This window comes from Stegostoma tigrinum, chromosome 20 (assembly GCF_030684315.1).
Source record: "Stegostoma tigrinum isolate sSteTig4 chromosome 20, sSteTig4.hap1, whole genome shotgun sequence".
Taxonomy (NCBI): Eukaryota; Metazoa; Chordata; class Chondrichthyes; order Orectolobiformes; family Stegostomatidae; genus Stegostoma; species Stegostoma tigrinum.
In genome coordinates this window covers 50,591,697-50,616,038 of record NC_081373.1, presented here as the reverse complement: position 1 = coordinate 50,616,038, position 24,342 = coordinate 50,591,697, and the positions used below count along the sequence as shown (strand labels likewise).

Here is a 24,342-nt window from a genome sequence, read left to right as displayed (position 1 = left end):
CAAGGCCTGTGATTCTTCCTGAAGATGAAAATGTTGAGAGAGCGACAGCAGACATTCCAACTCCTAATGCCTCGGGCTCATCACATGATGTTAAGTCAGCAGCTGACTTAGAATTCCAGAAATGCATGTTAAAGAATTTGATAAGCTCAGATTTCAGCCATGTGACAAAATCAGGCATTTCACGTACTGAGGACCCGGACTCAGCAGCAGGTTAGAAGGTCTTTAAGCCACAGTGTCGCTTCACCTGTGTCATTAGAGTTTGTTTTGCAAGGTGATGACGTAACTGTAAAAACATCAGTGTTCACTCCAGCATAAGAGTCTTGAGATTTCTCTTTATCTAGAGACAGCTAGAAGCAATTGATTTGTCTCTAGGTATCAGATTCCTATCAGGTTTAGTTGTGTTGTTTATATACAATGCAGGGGGCTCAGATGCTTCTGGAAATATCATCACGTGATCACTTTCAGCCACTTTGAACCTAGCAAGGCTGTCCATTTTTAATAGAAACAGAATTTAGGTGAGAAAATACAGAAGAGAATGCAAGTTTTGTTTGCAATTCCTGCTCAGGCTTTCTGGCTATGACACTGGGAATGGACAGATACTGCAATACACAAAGATAGTTAACACGTGAAGCTATGTACTGGCCGGGGGATTCAACAACTGATCCACGATCAAATCAATGATCTTTCAGTGCCAAACAACAAAACATGATTTTCCCATTGTAATGCTGTATACTTATGAGTTTCCAATGGAGGCAGGAGTACAATCCTGAGCAAAACTTATGCCATGATGAAAAGTGGAGATACAGGACATTCTTTTAAAGACAGAGAAGAATGAAAGCACTAAGCAGGTAGACAGCTAACAAGACTCTCAGACGGAGAGAGTGTCAGAAATTCAAATGCTTGAATTCCAGCAAAAACAACGCAGCCAGCGCAGATCATTTCGCATAATTGCTGATCATGGGACTACATTGTGAATGAACAGAAGACCGGTCAGACCAATATATGACATACTGACCACGTGAACAGGTAGTGAGGAAAAACACTCAGATGATGACTGTGTGCAAAGATGTTGAGTGACAGTAGCTAGCAAAAAGACAATCCAATTGTCAAACCTCCAGATAAGTACATGGTTACCAATTCAGAGTGGCTTGCCAATCCTACTATTACATTTCAACTTCCGATTTCCCAATGTGTAGTTATTGAATTGACAGCACATGCCTGCGTAGACCATGGACATCTATTTTGGATTATTTGGTATAATTGTAAAAAGAGTATTATGTCTCATAGTCAGTATACCTTTGATCACTATATCATCACTGTATAGAAAGCATGTTGTTCTTTATAATCAAATTACAGCTTAATACTAGCTGAGACACCCTATGAGTGTAATAACTGTACATAATAGCTGGCTGTCATAAGCATCTGTGGGATCCTTCAATCCATGCTAGCTGCGCCTAGTTTGCTATTACAAAGCGTAACATAAGCTGTACTATATCATGTGTAAAAACCTGCTGGATGTAAATCCAGCATCAAAAGGCAAAAAACAGGTAATGATTATCAGGACAAATAATTCCAACTGGGAATATAAATCTAATAAGGGACTTGTAAGAAACAGCTTGATATCAAGAATAATTGAAATCTGGAATTTGCTACCCATGTGGAATAATTGAGCTGAATTGGATTGATGCATTTCAGGGGAAGCTAGATAGAAAGATGGGTATGAAATAAACAGAAGAACATGCCTTGATAATAAAATGTGAGGCTGGTTGAACACAGCAGGCCAAGCAGCATCTCAGGAGCACAAAAGCTGACGTTTCGGGCCTAGACCCTTCATCAGAGCCGAAACGTCAGCTTTTGTGCTCCTGAGATGCTGCTTGGCCTGCTGTGTTCATCCAGCCTCACATTTTATTATCTTGGAATTCTCCAGCATCTGCAGTTCCCATTATCTCAGAAGAACATGCCTTTATAGTTAAAATACCAGAGTTATAGGCAAGGACCTGGTGCGGTTAAGTAATTAGTTTCTTTGTTTTGTATTTTAAAAAAAACTAATTTTGCAAAGAAACCTGGTGGACAGTTATGATATTTTAGGTTAATTCTAAATCACAATGACAGACTGAATCCTTCAGGAGTAAGATAACTGGTTGAGGTATGAGCTGTGAAACTGATCTTGGCTAGCTGGCAATGGATTTCCCATTGACTCTGTATAAATATACAAACAAGAAGAGACTATTCAGCCCCCTCAAGGCTGCCTATCACATTCGCTCTTCAAATCCTATTATAGAATCATACAGCTCGGAAACAGACTGTCTTTGTTGTGCGTCCTTAGATACCCTGAAAGCTCCAAATGGTTACAGATTCCATTATGTTTGAAGGGAGAGAATTGCAGACTTCCATTACTCTTTCTGTGCACCAGTGCTATCTGATGGTTACTTCTGAAAGACCTATCCGTTACTTATGATTTTTTCCATGCTTTCTGGATTTCCTCTTGGGAAATAATTCCCCTGTATCTGCCATATTAAACACTTCTAATGTGTTGAGCCCTTTGATCAGATCATCCATCAATCTGTTTGTTGTTTGAATGAATCTAAGTGAATCAGTGTTGATACCATGCTCTGTCATTGAAGGGCGATCACTCTCAAATCACCTCTTCAATTCAACTCTTTTGTCCATGTTTGAATAAGATTGTATTGAGGTCAGGAGTTGAGCAAAACCTAAACTGAGCAGTTTATTGTTGAACAAATGCCTCTTGATAACACTGCTGACCTCACCTTCTATCAGTTTACTGATGAGTCGTACATCAATTGATGAAACAGTGATTGGCTGTTGAATTCTTCACCTCTAAAGACCCCATAAACCAAAGTTTCAATCTATTTCTCAGTACCATCACCACAGTGAATCAAAAAGAGAAATTATCCCTTCGTGTCAAGTCTTTATGTTACATAACTGATTCCACCCAGTTCTTCCCTGTGTACTGTGAAGTCTTCTTACTTGAATGGTCACAGAACTGAGAGCTTACATTTTCTCAGCTGCTAAGCAAAACTTCAGATTTCTCGCCCTGCATGCCCTCTGTGCTGGCCGCTCACTCGCTGGGGGCAGATCTCCAACTGCACCAAAGTAACCAAGTGCCAGCCACTCTCATCTCACTCAGTACCTGCCCCTCTCTCATTCCAGGAGAAAAACAGCCCACAATAGGGCAGAGAGATTCAGGGTAAGTAGATAAGTGGGCAGTAGGAGATTTTGTGTGTGTGTGTGTGTGTGTGTGTGTGTGTGTGTGTGTGTGTGTGTGTGTGTGTGTGTGTGTGTGTGTGTGTGTGTGTGTGTGTGTGTGGTAGTGCGTGTGTGTGGGGTGGTGTGTGGGGATGCCGGTGTGGGTATGGGTGTGGGGTGATGTGTGGGTGTGGAGTGGTGTGTGTGTGTGGGGAGGGGTGTGTGTGTGTTTGTGGTGGTGTGGGAGTGTGTGGGTATGGGTATGGGTGTGTGGTGTGTGTGTGTGTGTGTGTGTGTGGTGCTGTGGGGGTGTGTGGGTGTGGGTATGGGTGTGTGTGTGTGTAGGGGGGTGGTGTGTGGGTGTTGGGTGGTGTGTGTGTGTAGATGTGTGGTGGTGTGTGTTGGTGTGTGTGGTGAGGGTGTGGTGTGTGTTTGTGGTGAGGATGTGGTGTGTGTGTGGTGGGGGTGTGGTGTGTGTGTGGTGGGGGTGTGGTGTGTGTGTGTGGTGAGGGTGTGGTGTGTGTGTGTGGTGGGGGTGTAGTGTGTGTGTGTGGTTGGGGTGTGGTGTGTGTGTGTGGTGTGTGTGTGGTGAGGGTGTGGTTGTGTGTGGTGGGGGTGTGGTGTGTGTGTGGTGTGGGGGTGGTGTGTGTGTGGTGGGGGTGTGGTGTGTGTGTGGTGGGAGGGGGGTGGTGTGCGTGTGGTGGGAGGGGGTTGGTGTGTGTGTGGTGGGAGGGTGGTGTGTGTGTGTGTGGTGGGAGGGTGGTGTGTGTGTGTGTGGTGGGAGGGTGGTATGTGTGTGTGTGTGTGTGGGAGGGTGGTGTGGGTGTGGATACGGGTGTGTGTGTGTAGGGGGGTGGTGTGTGGGTGTTGGGTGGTGTGTGTGTATGGGTGTGGGGTGGTGTGTGTGGGTGGGTGTGTGTGTGCGGTGGTGTGTGTTGGTGTGTGTTGGTGTGTGTGTGTTGGCGTGTGTATGTTGGGGGAATGGAGTGTGTGTGGTGGGGGGGTGGTGTGTGTGTGCGCGCGCGTGTTGGGGTGGGGTGGTGTGTGTGTGGGAGGGTGGTGTGTGTGTGTGTGTGTGTGATGTGTGGATGTGGGGTGATGTGTGTGTGTGTGTGGGTGTGGGGTGATGTGTGTGGGTATGTATGTTTGTGGGTGTGGGGTGATGTGTGCGTGTGTGCGTGTGTGCGTGTGTGTGTGTGTGTGTGTGTGTGTGGGGTGGTGTGTGTGTGTGGGTGTGTGTGTGGGTGTGGGGTGATGTGTGTGGCTATGTGTGCTTGTGGGTGTGGGGTGATGTGTGTGTGTGTGTGTGTGTTGGGTGATGTGTGTGTGTGTGGTGGTGTGGGGTGGTGTGTGTGTGTGGGTGTGGGGTGGTATGGGTGTGGGGGCGGCAGGGTTAGTGTATGTGGCTCGGTGTGGGGTTGTGTGTGTGTGTGTGTGTGTGTGTGTGTGTGTGTGTGTGTGTGTGTGTGTGTGTGTGTGTGTGTGTGTGTGTGTGTATAACTGGGCCCATATTCCGTGGCATTTAGAAGGATAACATTTTAAGCAGGAGATTTCTCCTGGCTTTTTAACGCAATCTCAGAACACGGGTCATTTTTAAAAATTCATTCATGGGATGTGAGTGTCACTGGCCAGGCCAGCATTTATGGCCCGTCCCCAATTGCACAGATGGCAGTAAAGAGTCAAACACATTGCTGTGGGTCTGGAGTCACATGTAGGCCAGACCAGGTAAGTACAGTGCTTTCCTTCCCTGAAGGACATGAGTGAGCTAGATGGGGGTTTTCCCCTGACAATTGGCAACAGTTTCACGGTCATTATTAGACTCTTCTCCAGGGTTTTATTGAATTCAAATTCCACCATCTGCCATTGCGCGATTTGAAGCTGGGTTCCCAGAACATTATCTGCATCTCTGGACTCGTAGTTTAGCGATAATACCATGAGGCTATTGCTCATCACAATTTAGGCTGCCTGAGATGAGGAGGAAATTCTTCACTCAGGCATCAGTGAGTCTTTGGAATTCTCTCCTTCAGTTATTGAGCATGTTCAAGACAGAGATCGAACAATTTCTATTCATGAAAAATATCAAGGGATAACGGGGATGGTGCACAAATGTTAGGTTGAAGCAGATTTCGTTGAAAGGTTAGGTGAACTAGAATGGTTGAATGGCTTCCTCCTGATTCTGTTTCTTATGTTCCTTTTTATATTTTAAGTGTGATTAGAGATAGGCAACAAACGGTGGCCTTACCAGTGACACACACATCTCAGGAATCAATATGAAGTGGTACTATGCATTTGAGGCAGAGAATTTTAATTATGTTCATTTACCTGCAATGAGAACAACAATTAGACCACACACTAACTTTATGTAGTGAAAAAAAACACATTCAGCTACTGAATAAATTTTCACATTTTAATTTATGCACACAACTTCATGCAAATGTGCCGAGTCATATTGATATTACATATGCTAATTATGAATAACTTGCTGAGACCACTGTGACATACAGGAATGAAGTTTGTGTAGTTAAATGTACACATAACCTTTATAGGTATTTTTCTGTAATTTCAAGCATCTGTGAACGCAGACAAATGATCTACTGCTACATGGACAGTGTGATATCAAAACTGATTTTAATTTTAAAAGATACTGACCTTCCAACAAGACCCTTTATTATTGCCTGTGATCAGTAACAGGTGTTGGTGTTTGAGCTTGATGTTTTATTCATTATTAAATGTGTGAGGATTTGCATTTTAATTTAAAATAGAAATAATTGGAGTAGATCTTGGAAGTCACGATCGTGAGCTGGTTGTGGTGCAGCCAACCAGTTTACATTCTTCCCCATTTTCTCTCTCATTCAAGTTGGTGGAAAAAATATTTGGAGGGGTATTTACACGGCCTCTGGCTATTCCTCAACTCTTATAGTAACAGTTTTTTTTTAAAAAATGTCATTTGGGGGACTACAAGAGAAATCAATCAATGCAACATGAAGAAGACTCTAATATTGTAAGCCTAACAGTCTCTCTCCCTGTAAACACCAACACCAAGCCCCCCACCTCCCACAATCTGCCAAATCATGGGAATGAATGTTAATGATAGAAAGATATATCTGATGGTTCATAATAGCAATGAGAGACAGTTACTTTCAACCATTATTTAAATTATTGGGATTCCCCTTCCAGGGTAATCTGAGGGACCCTGGGCCCCACTCAGAAGTGGAAGACATAGGCCCTTCGATGAGTTTTGTGATTGACAATAAGTAGTGATTTGATCAGGTTATCTGTTACCATGCAGGATGGTTTAGATATGTCCTAACTTATTATTAAGCTCACACAGTGATCAGATGCCTAGGTCCTATTCACAATATTGTCAGTAATATTGATCTCGTAGCATGTCAGACATTAGTAATTGCAATGTGTATATTGATCAGCGAGTGTAGGATTTTGATAAGTACTGGTTAAGAATCCATTGTCAGACTTCTCAGCTAATGCATCAAGGAAAGGGACCTCATTTGATTGCTCCAGTGCAATGGTAAATTTGAGCACAAGTTGGATCCTATTATGCCGTGTAAAGAAATTCTTTGATGCAGTTACAGATTTGCGTATTGCAAATCTGTCACAATGCCAGGGAGTAGAAAGTCAGTGCTCTTTCCAGCAAAGGTATTTTGTCATGGTGCCCAACAAAGATGCAAACTCGGGCAGGATCTAGACAGTGTCATGTGGTAATGCCATCGATTTGAAAGTACATAGTGTCATTAAAACTGAACACATTAATGTGAGTTGTTAATTTCATGACATTGGTGAATATCTTGATTGCCAGGAGGTAGTGATATAGTCCAAACATCATTGGCTTATTTGTATGGTATGTTGCTAAATAAATTGGTTTTCTAAACCTATGTGCCTGTGTTTGGCCAATATCCCTCTAAACCTTTCCTATCCGTATACCTGTCAAAATGTCTTTTAAATATTGTAATTGTACTTAACTCTCCCACTTACTGTGGCATTTAAGTTAGATCCATGCACCACCCTCTGTGTGGAAAAGTTGCTCCTCCAGTCCCCTTTAAATCTCTTCTCTCCCACTGAAAAACTATGCCCTTTTGCTTTGGATTCCCCTACTCTCAGGAAAAGACCTTGGCCATTCACCTTATCTGTGACCGTCACAATTCTATGAACTTTTACAAGGTCACCCCTCAGCCTCTATGCTCCAAGCAAAAAAGTCATAGCCTCTCCTTTTAACCTTCCAGTTGTAAATCTTTTCTGAGCCGCCTCCAGTTAAGAGGAGGTGAGAATTCGTGGCGTGGATGGCTGAATACATGCAAAAGATATCAAAGATATGAAAGAGGCAAGAATCGGGAAGAGCACAGAATTCTGACAGGGTTGCATTGGTGCAAACATCACTGCCACCTGGATTTGTGCTCTGGCTACTGTCTCCATGGGCTGTTCTGATCCCATGGACTCAAGCCTGCATTATTCTACCCTCATGGATTCTACCTACAATGAGGTTCAGGGCATCGGGTGTCTGTAATGCACGCTAGAGGCTACTCCTCAGAATTATGGAGGAGCAGGATGCCATTCAGCCCATCGTGCCTGTACCACCTCTTCAAATGATCATTATTACATCATTACAAGCTCCTGCTGTTTCATACCCTTGCACAGTATTTCGATCGAAATACTCATCCAATTCCCTCTGCACTGTCTCAATTGAACCTGCCTCCACCAAACTTCCAGGCAGTGCATTCCAGAAAGAAACTACTCACTGAGTGAAAACGTTCTTTCTCACATCACCTTTGCACATCATTTTAAATCCATTTTCTCTCATACCTCTTCCTCTTACTGTTGGGAACAGCTTCTCCCTACCTATTTTGTCAGCCTGCACATGGTTTCGAAAACCTCTATCAGATCACCTCTCAGCCTTCTTCTTTCCGAGGAGAAGGGTTCTAAATTCTTCAGTCTATCCTCATCACTGAAATTCTTCATTCCTGCAGTCAATCTTGGAAACACTTTGTTAGATTGTCCCTTCTCAAGAGTTTGCTCCATCTCTGTCCTTTACCTTATCTCGTAAGTTCCTAAAAACTCTTAACATTCCAACATGCAGAATACTGGAAACAGCTCTCCAGTATCACTTTTCCACTCCTCCCTCTGCAAAATCTTGATAACTATTGACATCAGGAAACACACGTACCCACTAACACAATGCTGCTGTCAAGCCAAAAGGTTGTTAAGCTTACCACACAAATAACTAACGTGATGTGAGTTTCAGTGTTGGTGCTGTGTTAGGTATGTGGGCTTTGTATCCAATAACTGGTGGGTCAAATTAAACACACACCTCATTGACCATTCACAGTGGACACCATGCAAAATGTGCTTAATCAGTCTGTTCTTACGACACACAGAAAATCATGTCCACCATTAGAAGTGATGTTGCGACTGGAATTACTTTACTGAATAATCTTGACTATGCTAATAGTTGCACTGGAAACCAATTTAAAATCGTCAGTGTGATGCATTTACAAGTGTCGGAAGTTATATGTACAGGACCTTGTTTGATATAGGCAAAAGGACTTTGGCCATACCTTGCACCTTCTTCAAAACTGGACTCATAGAAACAAGTGTGGAGCTGGATGAACACAGCAGGCCAGGCAGCATCAGAGGAACAGGAAAGTCAACATTTCGGGTTGGGGCCCTTCTTCAGAAATGGGGGTGGGGGAAGGGAGCTCAGAAATAAGGAGAGAGAGGAGGGATGGGGCTAGCCAAGGTAGTTGGGAAGGTGATAGGTGAGTGCAGGTAGGGAGTGGTAGGGATTGGTCAGTGAGTGAGGTGGGAATGGCAGATAGGTGGGAGAGAAGATGCACTGGTCAAGGAGGTGGGGATGAGAGGGAGGGTTGGATACTTACAGTCTGACCCCACAACTAAAGATATATTTCCCTTCCAACCCCCATCTGTGTTTTGTAGGGACCGCTCTCTCTGTGACTCCCTCATCCACTCCACACTCCCCATTAGCCCCACCACCCCGGCACCTTTCCCTGCAACCGCAGGAAGTGCTACACCTGCCCCTACACCTCTCCCCTCACCTCCTGTTAAGATCCAAAACCTTTCACATCAGGCAGGTGTTCAGCTGCACATTCGTCAATGTGATTTACTGCATCCGCAGCTCCCAGTGTGGTCTCCTCTACATTGGTGAGACCAAGCAGAGGCTCAGAGACCGCTTTGTAGAGCACCTACGCTCTGTTTATGAGAAACGACAAGACCTTCCATTCATGAACCACTTCAACTTCCCCTCCCAGTCCTGGGGTGGCATGTCCATTCTGGGCCTCCTCCAGTGTCACAATGACATCACCCGCAAACCGGAGGAACGTCTCATCATATTCCGCCTCGGGAGCCAACAGCCCGATGGCCTAAACATGGAGTTCACTGGTTTTAAAATCTCCCCAACCCCTGCCTCATCTCACGTCCAACCCTCCCTCTCATCCCGCCTCCTTGACCTGACACAACTTGTCCATCTTCTCTCCCACGTACCCACTCCTCCCATCTCGCTCACTGATCAATCCCCACCACTCCCTACCTGCATTCACCTATCACCATCCCAGCCACCTTTCCCAGCCCCACCCCTCCTCTCTCTGCTTATTTCTGAGCTCCCCTCCCCATTTTTGAGGAAGGATCTAGGCCCGAAACGTCAAACCTTCCTGCTCCTCTGATGCTCTATGGCCTGCTGTGTTCATCCAGCTCCACACCTTGTTATCTCAGACTCCAGCATCGGCTGTTCTTACTATCTCTGATTAGAAACAAGTGAAGCATCCCCAGTTGTAGCACCCAACCAATCAGATTCTACCTGACTGGCCTGAGAATCTGAGATAACAAGGTGTGGAGCTGGATGAACACAGCAGGCCAAGCAGCATCAGAGGAGCAGGAAGGCTGACGTTTTGGACCTAGACCCTTCTTCAGAAAGACCCATTTTCTGAAGAAGGGTCCAGGCCTGAAACGTCAGCCTTCCTGCTCCTCTGATGTTGCTTGGCCTGCTGTGTTCATCCAGCTCTATACCTTGTTATCTCAGATTGTCCGGCACCTGCAGTTGTTGCTATCTCTGGCCTGAGAAAAAGTTTGGCAGTTAACTGTTTTTGATTGTTTCCAAGGCAATGACCAATCAGCACCCTCTTCTTCTGCCTGTATTAAACAGTGTCCTGTTGGTCAAGCCTGTTTCTTGCCTCCCAATCCTTTTGAGGGCAAGATTACAAACCTTCAATGTCATATCATTTATCAGTGATCTTTCAGATTCTCCTCAAAACCTACATCTTTAACCAAGTTATTTGCCCCGGTCCCTTGTTCAGTGTTCCTGTGTGCCTGGGTTTTCAAAGTCATGATATTGTACAAAGGCAAGTTGTTGAAAAGTTACGGAAAATGCATTAAACCTGAGTGACAGAAGTTGTTTAATTTGTCTTTTTCATCCTTGTAAATAATGTTCCTACTGACCAGTATGCTTGCTTTTTTTTGAGGGGGACTTTTTAAAAAAAATGTAGTGAGGATCAAATGATGAGTATATGAGGAAGCTGCAAGTTGAGCCTCATTCAGGCTGGAATTGGCCGGTTTGCTGCTGACAAGACGTGCAGGCGAGCATATTTACGTGCGTGTAACTGCGCATGTAGGTCCAGCGACCGAGGGTCAACAGTGGATACAAGCGAGAGATGCTGGTAACGGCTCCTTTTATCGCAGTCATGCTGCCCGGAGCCTTTCTGCTGAACTGGGCTCGTTGATGTTGAAAATGAACAACACGTTTATTACAGAACTCTGCCCAAAGAATACGGGGGGAAGAGAGAGAGAGAGAAGGCTTCACCTCTATCTGAATGGATTAAAAATACATTCTGCTGACTTTTAGTTTGCAACTGATTTAAACCCACGCTGGCGAATGCGAAACAAAAATCAATATTCCTCCCCAGGAGGAAGACAGCTGCTGCAAATGTAGACTGATGGATTGCCTGGCTCAATCTTTACTATCCTTTCCGGGATTTTATGAATGGACTGCACTGGGAGGGGCCAATTGTCAGCAGAGATGATGTCAGCAGGCTCGATGAAACTATTGTACAGATGCAGCAGGGTATTCATGAGACTATAATTTCAATGCTTTGTCAGATTGGCTGGCTGACAAGCACACAGACTGCTGACGGAATGAGTGTTCCCCGCTGCTGGCTTGACTCACGATTGTGCTGGTTAAAGGTGTTTGAGCTGCAGAGCGCCAGCAGCATGTCAGTCCTCGCGAGTAGATGGTTTTAAACTGGAAGTGGCCCTTCACCCGAGTGCTTCAGGGTGGAACCGCATCTCTTTGCCCCCGCACCCCCCCCCCCCACTCGCCAGCCTTGGGCAGGCCTGGCGTCCGTGCTAGCAGCATTTCATGGCATCATGTTCTGCTTTTGTTTGCAGAACTCCTTGATGAAGCTGCAGAGCTTTGACATTGACCTGTGCTCGTCGTTTTTACCGAGCCCCGAGGAAAGTCCTGGGACACAAAGAGGCAAGGAGCAACCCCCTCAAATCAATCGGAACGGGGCTGCTGATGAAGGAAGCAGTGGGGGTAAGATACTTAATGCATTTACAGCAGACTGTTAAAAGATTTAATGTCTTATTGTTGGATGCAGAAAGTGTCCTGTGCTTTGCTGTCCAAATGGACGCCTTAAAATTCATTTCACGTGCTTTAGCAAAACTGCTGTCTTACAAATCCAGGGTGTCAATCATTTTGTTATCTTGTTTTAAATTCAGTTTTGTTGTGCTTTTTTAAAATCATTGAAGTGGATGTTGAGTTTCCTTTACGACAATGAATGTCTGTCCTTCCGTTCCAGTTTTGTTTTATTTGATACGTTGTTTTGTTTTATCAGAGCGCGCTGCCCCAATTATTGATTTCAAATTAATGCACCGGCAGGATAGTGACGGTGAGTACCTTCTGTCGTTACACACTACCATTTGAAACTCGGAAACCTGCCCTTTTAACCCAGTCACATTACTGCTTGTCTCCCTTAATAACCGCAGCGTGTGTGTGTGTGTGTGTGTGTATGGGGGGGGGGGGTACCTTATTTATATTGTACCCTCACTTACACTCTACAGACACGGTGTGGATTAGTTCAGTAATACTTGGTCATGAGCAGGAGCCGGTCACAATTTGTTTCTTTCGCGTACAAACCAGATTTTCATTTTCGTTCATAATTGGGTTGTGTTCTTGAGTTTGAAAGGGCTGATATCACCGTTTTGCTCAGCTTTTGAGTGCTCAAGCCACGCACGTCAATCGTTCCTGTCCACTACATAGCCACAGAGTAGTCCCAATGCATGAACGACACTTGACCCATTTAGAAACGAGTTGGAAGCATTTGTTGGAACTGGATGACAGCCTCCGTGTCATGGAGTTAGCGGTGATATTGGTTCTTTAAAAGCTCACGGGTTGAAAGTCAGATTTTGAATGTGTCACGTTCTTTCAAGAGATTTTGTTTGAACAATGCAGGCTGTAATTGAATTTGCAGGTGTATTGGCACAGGATTACGAAAATAACTGATTTCACTATAAATTCATGAGGACCTGGTTTAACAGTGACGCATAAGCTCAGCTGGGAACTAGTCCGAAGGGCAATGGATCCATTCAAAAGCTGGATTTTTTGAGGGGTAGTTATCTCATTGCAGACTTATACTTTAGATGTTTATAGATCAAGCACTTAATATTTGCTGACTCCTGTGTGGTCATGTGCTGTTTACATGGAAATACAGCTATTAAATGCTCTTTGGACTGCTGGTTTGGATGGTAATAAAATCACAAGATGCTCTTTATTATAAGCCTAAAGCAATATTTCTGAATCTGAAGCAATTAACTTTTGACTAGAGACCTCCATCAGGTAGTAGAGGGTTTGAGGTGTGTTTCATTCTGATGAAGATGAAATCCAAAAACAAAGCTCTGAACAATTGCAAGACCGCAGTCAACCGTATCACTCATTACCCAGACAGGTTGGGAAGCTAAGCACATAAAAGGAGGTCAATGCAGTGTGTATGACGTTGTAAATGATCCAGAACAGCCAAGTAGCAGGAGCATATCCTGACGTAAATTGTGTGAAATCAAGTGTCAGGTGTATGTGAGTTATCCCAGCGTGAATAGAATGGTGTCAACGTGCAGTGACTGAAGCTACCGAATGTTAATGTAAAGGGGACCCAGTATCTGTGATATAGGACTGGGGACACAGCGGAGATTCTCTGTTTAGTCCAGAGAAGAGTCGTGAATGGTAATAAATAGAGATGTGACTCGGTTGATCATGTACCACCACAGGGTTTGAACCTTTTTTTTTGTTTGCACAGATGCAGGTGAGATTTTAAAATTTCAGTGCGGCTTTTTGAAATGGAGTTATTTTAGATTTTTCACGGTTTAACAGGCCTTCCTAATGCTCCTCATTGTCCACTGGGAAGATAATTGTCAGGAGTAGAAGGGTTGGTAAAAACAGAGCGGACCAGGGAAGCATAGCAAGGCATGAAGGTGCATTGTGCGGGGTTGAGAGATTTTTGCGAACAAAAGGAGCTGCAATAAAAGCTTTTAAAGAAAAGAAACAAAGCGACTCACCCACAGCAGTCCCTTGAGTCACTGGTTAAATAGCTCGATGCCTGCTGTCAACGTTTGAGCTGCCGGCTTCAACAGGGTGTTGGGATCCTGTTCATATTGAGGTGCTAATTAGCATATTCAAATGAGCATGTCAAGTGAAGCAGAGCTGCCGTGGGCAGTGCAGGAGGACCGACTAGTGTGATTCTTAGTAGACAAGAGTCTAGCTCTCTAAGCGGGTGGTGGAAGGGAAATTGAGCCCAAGGTACATTTTAACATCGCTCGACGTCCAACGTACCTGAAAGAGATTGGCCTGCAAAATGTTCACCCAATTCCATTTCAAGTTGCCATGAAATGGTGAACACGATGGATAATTATCTGTGAATTTATCATATCGAAATGTATGTCAACGGGGAAGTGTGGCATTTTGAGTTGAGGCCCTGAGCCTTCGTGGACTGGTTTCGAATCTCATGCAGGTTTTGCAGCCGATGGGTTTTGTTTGAACTGTCATGGGCAATTTGACTGGTGTGTGCCTTGTCAAAGTGCAGAACTTAGCACAAATTGGTGTTAAACTGAAGGAAATGGACATTATTGAAACATTTGATATGGTTCCTTATGGTAGGCTGTTCCAAAGGTTAAGTTGCATGGGACCCATGGAAAGTTGGCAAATTGAATACAAAATGAGCTTGGTCATCGGAGACAGAGGGTAGTTTTGGATGGTGCTTTGCTGACTTGAGGTCCATGACCAGCGTTGTTCTGCAAGGTCCACACACAGACTTGGGTGAAAATGTGTTTTCATCTGACTTTTTTTTTGAGTTTGCAGATACAAATTAGTGGAATCGTGGATAGTGAGGAAGCTAATCAAAGGATACGTTAGGATATAAATCAGCTGGAAAGTTTTGAGTCGAAAAATGCCAGATGGGGTTTAATTCAGTCAAATGTCAAGTGATGCATTTTGAGAAGTCAAATGCAGGAGGAAAGTAAACAGTAAATGGCAGGACATTTAGGAGCATGGATATCTGGAGGGATCTTGGGATACAAGTCGAAAGCTGCCTGAAAGTGGCAATACAAGTGAGTAAGGTATTTACAAAGGCATAGGGGATTGTTCTCTTCATCGGTCAGAGCATTGAGGATAATATTTGACAAGTCATATTCCAGCTGTATAAACCTCAAGTGAGGCTGCATTTGAATTACTATGGCGACCAGAACTGCACACATCTTAGGAAGGGTGTGAAGGCTTCGGAGAGAGTACAGAAAGAGATTCACCAAGGTATGGCCTGGATTTGAATGTAGTAGCTATAAGGAGAGGTTGTACAAACGTGGATTGTTTTCGCTGAAGCTTCAGGGGCTGGAGGGTGACCTGACAATTTATATACATCTAATGAGAGGTATAGAAAGACTCCAACTCTCCGTCCTTGCTCCTAGGGTGTAGATTTTTACAGCGAGAGGAGAAAAGTTTGAAGGAGATGTGAGGCATGGTTTTTTTTCACGCAAAGGATGGTAGGTGCTGGGAATATGCTGTCAGGGGAGGTGGTAGAATCAGATATGACAGCAACATTTAAGACCCATCTAGGCAGAGAACAGAGGGATGCAGACCAACTGCAGGCAGATAAGATTGGTTTAGAATGGCATCATGGTCGGCACAGACCTGGCAGGCTGGGGGGGCCTGTGCTGTACTGTTCAACGTTCTCTGGAGATGCTATTGTGTATTTTCTGAGCTTTTTGTTTTGGGCTGGGGTTTTTTCCTCTGTCTGTCCAACAGAAAAACATTCCATTTACAGCCTGAGATGAGACTATTGTCAACTTACTGCCTCTTATCAACTTTGTCAGTCTGTCCTTGCAGCACAAGCAGAGCCTGCAGCCAGCATGTAAAGTTAATACCATTAATGGCTAGCGGTAGGTTCAAAAACAAGCTGAATTTTTCCAAGTTTTTAGCGCACCATAATCAAGGTTACCTGGGATTCTAAATCTGTAACTCACTATTTATTATTTTTTATTCTTTCATGGGATGTGGAAATCACTGGCATGGCCAGTGTTTGTTGTCCTCCCTAATTCCCATTGAACTGAGTGGTTTGCTTGACCGTTTCAGAGGGCACTTAAAAGTCAACCACATTGTTGTGGGTCTGGAGTCACACATCTGCTAGACTGGGTAAGCACAGCAGGTTTCCCTCCCTAAACGGAGCAAATATTATCTATTGACACTCATAAATATTACAGATACCATGCGCTAAAGGGTATGAGTGAACTGGATGGCTTTTTCACCATCAATGATGCTTTCATGGTCACAGTTATCGGTATAAATTTTATATAATTCCATTAGTTGCCATATTGGGATTAGAACCTATTTTCCCAGAGGATTATCCTCTGGATACTAGTCCAATGATGTTGCCACAATATTGGCATAGGCATAGTGGGCCAAAGGCCCTGTTTCAATATGACTTTGCCACTATCTCCCCTTTTTTTAAGTGTGCCTTCAAACAGGCGATAGACAAATGCACATCCAATAGGAAGTGCAGTGGCTTCACCTCATTTTAAGCTGGATGTTGATTCTCCCACAAACTCAGATGTGCGCAGCAAATGATCCTCTATATCCGCCCCTTCTGAAAATCCAGGCAACTCATCTTTTCTGCCTGAAGCCTGGGATGTCAGTATTTCCTGGGGGAGGAGACTATCCATTGAGCCACACAGAAGGAATATTTATTCAGGGGCTGGATTTGTTTATTGATGAACTGGCTGTGCTCAAGAGTGGAAGGAAGAAATGAAAAGCTTACTGTTCCCCTGCATTTGCTGAGGACAAAGGGTGTTTTCTAATGTTGGTATAACAGCTAGTTCACACTGACACCATAGCTATTACGAACATTATGTGGTGCAATAGAGATTTCTGCATGTTGGTGAATCATTATCATGAGAAAGGAGTAAGTGACTAAAGCTAGAATAATTGAGCCATACTGGGCATAAGGAGGCCATTCTGTCTCTCCTATCTGTGCTAGTTCTTTTGAAATATCTAATCAGTTAATCCTACTCTCTCGCTCTGTCTCCAAATTCTCCATAATATTTCACTTTTCTAGCACATACTGAATTGTCTTTTAAAATTACGTCCAAGGGGTGGCAACAAATGTTGACTAGTCAGTGATGCCTGCATTCCCGCAAATGAACTTAAATAAAGCTTGATTCCTTGTTTCGAATGTTCAAATATTGTCAAACAGTTCCAGGCCTTCGTACTGCATTGACCCTCTGTGCAAGACTACAGTCTGACTGTGTTTGTTTGTTTGTCCTAACTCTAGCCTTGATGGAGAGAACAAACTTCTAACATGTCTGGTTGATTTTTATTTTTTTATAGAACCAGTTCCAGCCTTTGAAGGCTGGCAGAGCGAGCTGGAGAATGGAGTCGAAGCCCATCGATCCCTGGGGGCTGGTAGGTTGCTGCACCACATCGCCGAGGGTGACAACCCGCTAGTTTCACCGCGTTGCTCCAGTTTCAGCAAGAGCCAAAGATTTGTATTGGACACGGAAGCTGCCCCTTCTCCACCGAGTGCTCAGCTCTTCATCATGTAAGGAAAGGAATATATTGCACCTGATACTTTTACGCTCGCAAAAGATGTGTTTGCAATGTGGATGTTTGCTCAAAGTGTCTTTTGTTTTCATAACTCGGGTTTATCTTGTCAAACTGCAGGGTAGGTATGGTATAAATATAACCAATATATGCAACCGAATTGGTAGAGCACCTGATGGAGTGTTGCACTGTCAGAAGTGCTGCCTTTTGCTTGAGACCTTAACCTGAAATGGTTTTATTCCAAAGATGATTTCTACCCCATGACTTATCCCATAACAAATAGTACTGAAACATAGATAATGGGAACTGCAGATGCTGGAGAATCTGAGATAAGTGTGGAGCTGGATGAACACAGCAGGCCAAGCAGCATCTTAGGAGCACAAAAGTTGATGTTTTGGGCCTAGACCCTCCTTCAGAAAACGGGGAAGGGGGAGAGGGTTCTGAAATAGATAGGGAGAGAGGAGGAGGCCCTGTTGCTGGTTTTACAGTCTAGTTGCTGCATTCCCTATGTTGCAGCAGTGAAACCAGAGTACAGATTGCTGACCTGACCTTGGTCCAGGCTGCCAGGGAAGGTGGCTGGACACAGCGTGCACTAGGATGGCCTGCCGATGAGCTAGTGCTGAGTTGTTCCAGGAGTGAAAGAGAAACATGAAGTGTTTGAGCTTATGTGGGAGACTACTCACTGGCACCTGTGATGTTTTCCATGTTCGCTCCCTCTGCCATGATGTAGCAGCCTGCAACTAGGATCTCAAGGTCCAGAGCTGCAGTGGCCAACACAGGTGTATCCCAAAATGCTTCCAGTTGCCAAGATTTAGCCACTGGAGGAGGACCCCATAAGAACACTGCATATACAAACAAACAAAAATGATGCTTCAGGGACTACAAAATACTGATTCTCAATTTTTCTGCATAAATTACATGGGCCGATGGAATTCAGTCACTAGAGTCAAGTCTTTTTTGTTTCGTCAGTTTGTTTTTTTGTTTGCTCACAGTACATGGATATTGCTGAGTAGGTCAGCACTTGCTACTCATCACTGAATGGTCCTTGACTGATGGTGAACTTTACCATCCAGTGTGATTGGCTGATCTGATAGTCTTAGAGCGCTTGATTGCTCTAATCCTTAACTCCACTTTCCTGCCTCTTCCCATCCTAGTGATTCTCCTCCTGATTAAAAATCTATCTACTTCAGCCTTGCATACAGTTAACAGCACAACCCTCTGGTAAAGAATTCCACAAATGCACTACCCTCTGAGAGAAGAAATTCCTCCTCAGCTCTGTCTTAAGTGTGTGACTCCTCATTCTGATCAACAACTCTCACTCGGGGAAACAACCTTTCCACATCTGCCCTGTCAAATCTCCAAAAAATCCTACATCTGTTTGAATCCGGTTGCCTTTCATTTTTTTTTAGAAAACTCCGGTGAGTACAAACTCCTGTCCTCAAGGAAAAACCGCAAAAACGTTCTTTGAATTTCCTCCACTGCCAATTTATCTTTCCTTCCTTTCTGGGGGAGGAGCAGACTGGGAGTGAGGGGACCCCTGGGAGGTATAGTTTGGGCGGAATCGTACTGGGTGACTTCAACTTTCCAAATATTGCTTGGAAACATTATATTTCTAATAGTTTAGATGGAGCGGATTTTGTCAAGTGCATTTAGGAAGGATTCCTGACACAGTACGTAGATAGACCAATACGAGGAGAAGCCACTTTGGATTTGGTGCTTGGCAATGAACTGGCCCAAATGTTAGACCTGTTGGTAGGGAAGCATTATGGCAGTAGGGATCTTAACTCTGTTACTTTAACAGTAGTCATGGATAAGGATAGGTACATACAGCGGGATAGGTTTATAATTGGGGCAAGGGTAATTACAATTCTGTTGGGCAAGAACTGGGGAACGTGAAATGGGAACAGATGCTTCTGGAAAGAGTGCTATAGAAATGTGGAGATTGTTTAAGGAATGCATACTGCATGGGCTCGATGTGTTTATCCCTAACAAGTGGTCGAGTGACGGAGCCATGGTTCTTGAGCTGGAACGACTGGTTAAGAGGAAGAAGGATCTTATGTAAGGTTTAGGAAACAAGGAATGTAAAAGGCTCTAGAGGGGCACAAGTTAGTTCGGAAGGAGCTGAAGAAAGGGCTTAGGAGAGCTATAAGGGGGCATGAGAAAACCTTGGTGGATAGGATCAAGGAAAATTCCAAGGCTTTTTACACGTACGTGAGGAATAAGAGAATGACCAGAGAAAGGGTTGAGCCGATCAAGCATTGTAAAGGGAAAGTGTGTTTGGAGCCTCAAGAGAAAGAAGAGGTCCTTTAGTGAATACTTCCTTCTGTATTCACAACTGAGAGGGATCTAGTTGAAACAGGCTGGTAGGCTAGAGGAGGTCGATGGTACTAAGGAAGATGTACTAGGAATTTTGAGGGACTTGAAGATAAATAAATCCTGTGGGCGTAATGGGATTTATCCAAGGATTCTATGGGAAGCAAGGGAAGAGATCGCAGGGTCTTTGACAATCATCTTTTCGTCCTCACTGTCCACAGGTATAGTGCCAGAAGATTGGAGAAAGGCAAACATCACTCCCGTGTTCAAAAAATGGAGTAGGGATAACCCTGAAAATTACAGGCAAGTCCCTTACATTAGTGGTGGGCAAATTGTTGGAAAGGGCTCTGGGAGGTGGGATTTACGATCAGTTGGATAGGCACAGTTTGATTTGTGATAGTCAGCACGGATTTGTGAGGAGTAGATCACGCCTCTCAAACCTTGTTGAATTTTTTTCAGGAGGTGACCAAACACATGGATGAAGGTAGAGCAGTGGATGTGGTATACATGGATTTAAGTAAGGCGTTTGATAAGGTTCCCCATGGTAGGCTCATGCAGAAAGTAAGGAGGCCTGGGAAAGGGGAAATATGGCAGATTGGATTCAGCATTGGCTGACCTTTTTAGAAGACAAAGGGTGGTAGTGGATGGAAAATATTCAACATGGGTGCTCAGTTACGAGTGGTGTATCATAAGGATCTGTTCTGGGTCCACTTCTATTTGTGATTTTTGTAAATGACTTGGATGAAGGAGTGGAAGGGTGGATTAGCAAGTTTGTGGGAAACACGAATGTGGGTCAAGTTGTGGACAGTGTGGAGGTCTGTTCTAGGCTACAAAAGGACATTGATGGGATGCAGAGCTGGGCTGAGAAGTGGCAGATGGAGTTTAACCCTGAAAAGTGTGAGGTGATTCATTTTGGAAGGACAAATTTGAAAGCAGAATATGGGGTTAATGGAAATATTCTTGGCAGGGTGGAGAAGCAGACGGATTTCGGTGTTCGTGTTCACAGTTCCCTGAAAGCTGCCACCCAGATGGATAGTTGTTACGAAAGCATATGGTGTGTTAGCTTTCATTAATAGAGGGATTGAGTTCAAGAGCCGTGAAGTTATCCTCCAGCTATACAAAAGCCTCGTTGGACCACATCTGGAGTTTTGTGTCCAGTTCTGGTTGCCTCATTACAAGAAAGGTGTGTAAGAGTTGGAAAAGGTGCAGAGGAGGTTTACCAGGATGTTGCCTGGAATGGAGGGAAGGTCTTGTGGGGAAAGGTTGAGAGAGCTCAGGCTTTTCTCTTTAGAACGACGAACGATGAGAGGTGACTTGATAGAGGTGTGTAAAATGATCAGAGGTATGGATAGACAGTCGGAGACCTTTTCCTCAAGTGGAGGTAGCTGGTACAAGGGGGCATCGTTTTAAATGAGTGGCGGGAGATATCGGGGAAACGTCAGAGGTAGGCTCTTTGTTCAGAGAGTGGTCGGGGCATGGAATACATTGTCAGAGAGGGTAGTGGAGTTGGCCTCTTTAGGGGCATTTAAGCAGCTATTAGATAGGTTTCTGGATGATGTTATAAAGTAGGGGTGGAGGTTAGATAGACCTAGGGTTTAGGATAAAAGTTCAGCACAACATTGTGGGCCGAAGGGCCTGTACCGTGCTGTGCTGTTCTATGCTCTTAGATGAGGGGAGTTGTGGTCTGACTAATATCTTGTATAGTTTTAGCAAGACCTCCATATTTTTATGTTCAATTCCCTTTGCAATAAAGGCCAATACTCCTTTTTCGTTTCCAGTTACCCATTGGACTTAGATGCTGACTTTGCGATTAACGCACAAGGACCCCACATTCACTTGAGCTGCAGCTGTTGGCAGTCTTTCTCTATTCGAATAATATTCGGCTCCTCTCTTCTTCCAACCAATGAGCATCACCTCAATTCCCCGTGATATTTCATCTACCAAGGTTTTGCTCAGTCACCTCTATGCTGCTGTTAACGTCCGTGCTTGTCATCCCACCTTTTTTTTTTGCATCACTTCAAACATGGTGATAGTTCATTCACATTGCTTTATTTAGGTCATTAACATATATTGTAAATAATTGTGGCCCCAAACACTGATCACTGTGAAACTCCACTAGATACAATTTGCCAACCCAAAAATGTCCCCTATATACACCCTCCCCACCCTCACACCCTGGTCATCTATTAATCTATCCATGCTAATATTCCATCCCAACACTTTGGGCTGTTATCTTGTTAAGTAGCCTTCTGCCTGGTACGTTACTGAATTTGTGCCTTTTGACTATCCAAACATATTACATCCACTGCTTCCGTTTCTCAGGCCTTTTGATAGGATGCCAAACGGGAGGCTCTTAAAGAAGAAAGCTGGTCAAATGTACCTTCATAACCGAGACTTTTCACCCCACGTGACATTCTTGGATGTGAGGTCAAGAAAGAAGTGGTGTTGGGTCTCTTGATCGATAAGTCCACAAGACCCAATGGTATGAGTCGAGGATTAACTGACTGGCAGATTAGAGTCAAGATAAAAGGGCCTTTCTCTCAATTCCACAGGAGGTTAGTTTGGACCACAACTATTCTTGTTATACATTAGGGATTTGGATGAAGGAACAAGGGTATTGATGCTAAGTTTGCAGATGACACTAATATTTGGAGGGATAGATGGTGTTGAGGAAGTGGAAGGATTTGGACAGGCTGGGAGATTGGGCAAAGAAGTGACGCTAACATTCAATTTCACTTGGCAGTTAGGGCAACTACAATGTTAGTATTCATTTCAAGAGGGCTAGAATACAAGAGCAGAGATGTACTGCTGAGGCTGGATAAGGCTGAGGTCAAATCACATTTGGAATATTGAGGAGGTTTGCGCCTTGTCTGTAAGAAAGAATGTGTTGTCGTTAGGGGCGCTGCCAGAGGAGATCTACAAGAGTGATCTCAAGAATGAAGGACTTGTCATCAGAGGAGTCTTTATGGACTCTGGAGTTTAGAAGGATTGGGGTTCTCATTGAAAACTGCAGAATACAAAGAAGCCTGGATTGAGTAGATGTTTAGTAGCTGTTTCTACTAGATGGAGAGACTAGGACCTGAGGGCACAGCCTCTGCCATTTTGTGACTCCCATTATAATTTCCTGTCCTCATTTTCTAAGGAGGCCTATCTTTGCTGTTGCTTCTCTCTCCCTTCCTTTTATTCAAAGAAACTCTGACTATCCATGGGGCAGTGTCCTGTGAACGCAGCCAATGGCTGCCTGCTCAGTGAAGACCCTGACTAGCTTCTCTCCTCTGATGCTCGGGTGAGAAGGATCCCTGAAGACCGTGTTTCTGAGGTCTCCTAGCTTTTGGAGAGGTTCTCTGTCCTTTTGTTGTCCAGGCCCTGGATCTGCAATAAAACTGCCCTGACCAAATAAACGAGCAAAACATTGTTTGAAGGCCCCTATCAGTTGTAGAAGAAAGAAATGATGCTATTCTGTATACCTACCTCCCTGAAATGTAAAGCTCCATGGTTAATTAGCAGCTTAAATGCAGAAAAGAACAACGTGATTTAATCTAATAGACGGCCCACTACTGCAAGGTTCCTGCTATGCATGAGTGAATTTGTTCAGTCAGGCACTGGGATAGCTTCAAAAATGTTGGACATACAGTATAGGATCCTTATTCAACAGTGATAATTACATTTTTACAATAGTTCCTACAGACTGTGTGCGCACCATTTTGGTCACTCAGGTAATCATTTTATGCCAGCAAAATGGACATGGAGCAATTGGATTTCCAGCCCACTTATTGAATTTTAGCTGCTTCAAAAGGAAGCAGTTAACCTTGTCCAGATCCAATGAGCTTCAATTACTTTCACATAATTTACCATAGGCAGCACCTTGTGTTTGACAGTGATGGAGCATTGAAGTGCTTTGAAACTTGACAGCTGAGTGACAATTGTAGTTTCCTTTGAGCACTAAAACCTGCATTACAGGCAAATTAATGCAGTCTTCCTCAGCTTTTTCCAATTAAAGCATTACCTTCTTGCCTAAAGTTGAAGATCATACTAACCTGAAACTGCTGGATCTTCCCTGGCCCCAGCTTTCTTTGCCAGACCTGCTGAGTTCCTCTGGCATTGGTTGTTTTATTTCAGTTCCCAGCTACACTGGTGAGTCAAAGATTGTGACAGAGATTATGGGGAGGATCTGGAAGGTGTTGCTGAAAGAAAGCAAGGACCAGCCTGCGATATCATAAACTCTGAACCACGCACTGGTGAATATGGTTTTGGTGTTCAAAGGAGGAAGTGGTCAATTACAATACTGAGGCTAAAATGTACATCTGGTACTCCCATTAAGTGTTTTACATTTTTGCTGTTTCTGATTTCCTATTAATTAATGTAAAGTGAATTTCCAAGCTAGATTGAATTAGGTAAACCTCTTTTTCTCTTTCATACTCTCTATTTATCATGAAGTCCATGTATCATCGTTGTGGGTGATGCATAAGGCATTCCTCAAAATTGAACGTTTTAGATCCCCACATCCTTGTACACTAATCCCTTCCTCACCTACTCCCTATGGTGAAGTATTCCATGCCCACCAATTTCTCTGAGCCCCCTCCCAGCCTCTTAGTGACAATCTTTTAAACTGAAGGATTCTCACTTGCCAGCTGGGGAAAATTTTCTGTCCTTTCTCACCCTGCTCATACCCGTCATCTGCTGAACAACAATTTTGTCACACCGGTCTCCCAACTTTTTTAGAA

The 24,342-nt window shown here is 44.0% G+C and overlaps 1 protein-coding gene across 10 annotated transcripts in view; it reads left to right on the top strand.

The window, feature by feature from the left end:
• fam13c (family with sequence similarity 13 member C) overlaps positions 1-24,342 on the top strand; it is a 132,054-nt gene that overhangs the window by 79,250 nt on the left and 28,462 nt on the right. For 6 of the 10 annotated variants that reach the window (XM_059653152.1, XM_048550622.2, XM_048550623.2 and 3 more), the window contains exons 4-6: positions 11,614-11,761; positions 12,063-12,116; positions 17,093-17,303. In XM_059653152.1, the coding sequence (XP_059509135.1) occupies positions 11,614-11,761; positions 12,063-12,116; positions 17,093-17,303 (413 nt within the window). Of the gene's footprint in view, positions 1-11,011; positions 11,762-12,062; positions 12,117-17,092; positions 17,304-24,342 lie in introns of those variants that run through there. The other 4 variants (XM_048550621.2, XM_059653153.1, XM_048550627.2 and 1 more) reach the window with 4 other exon arrangements.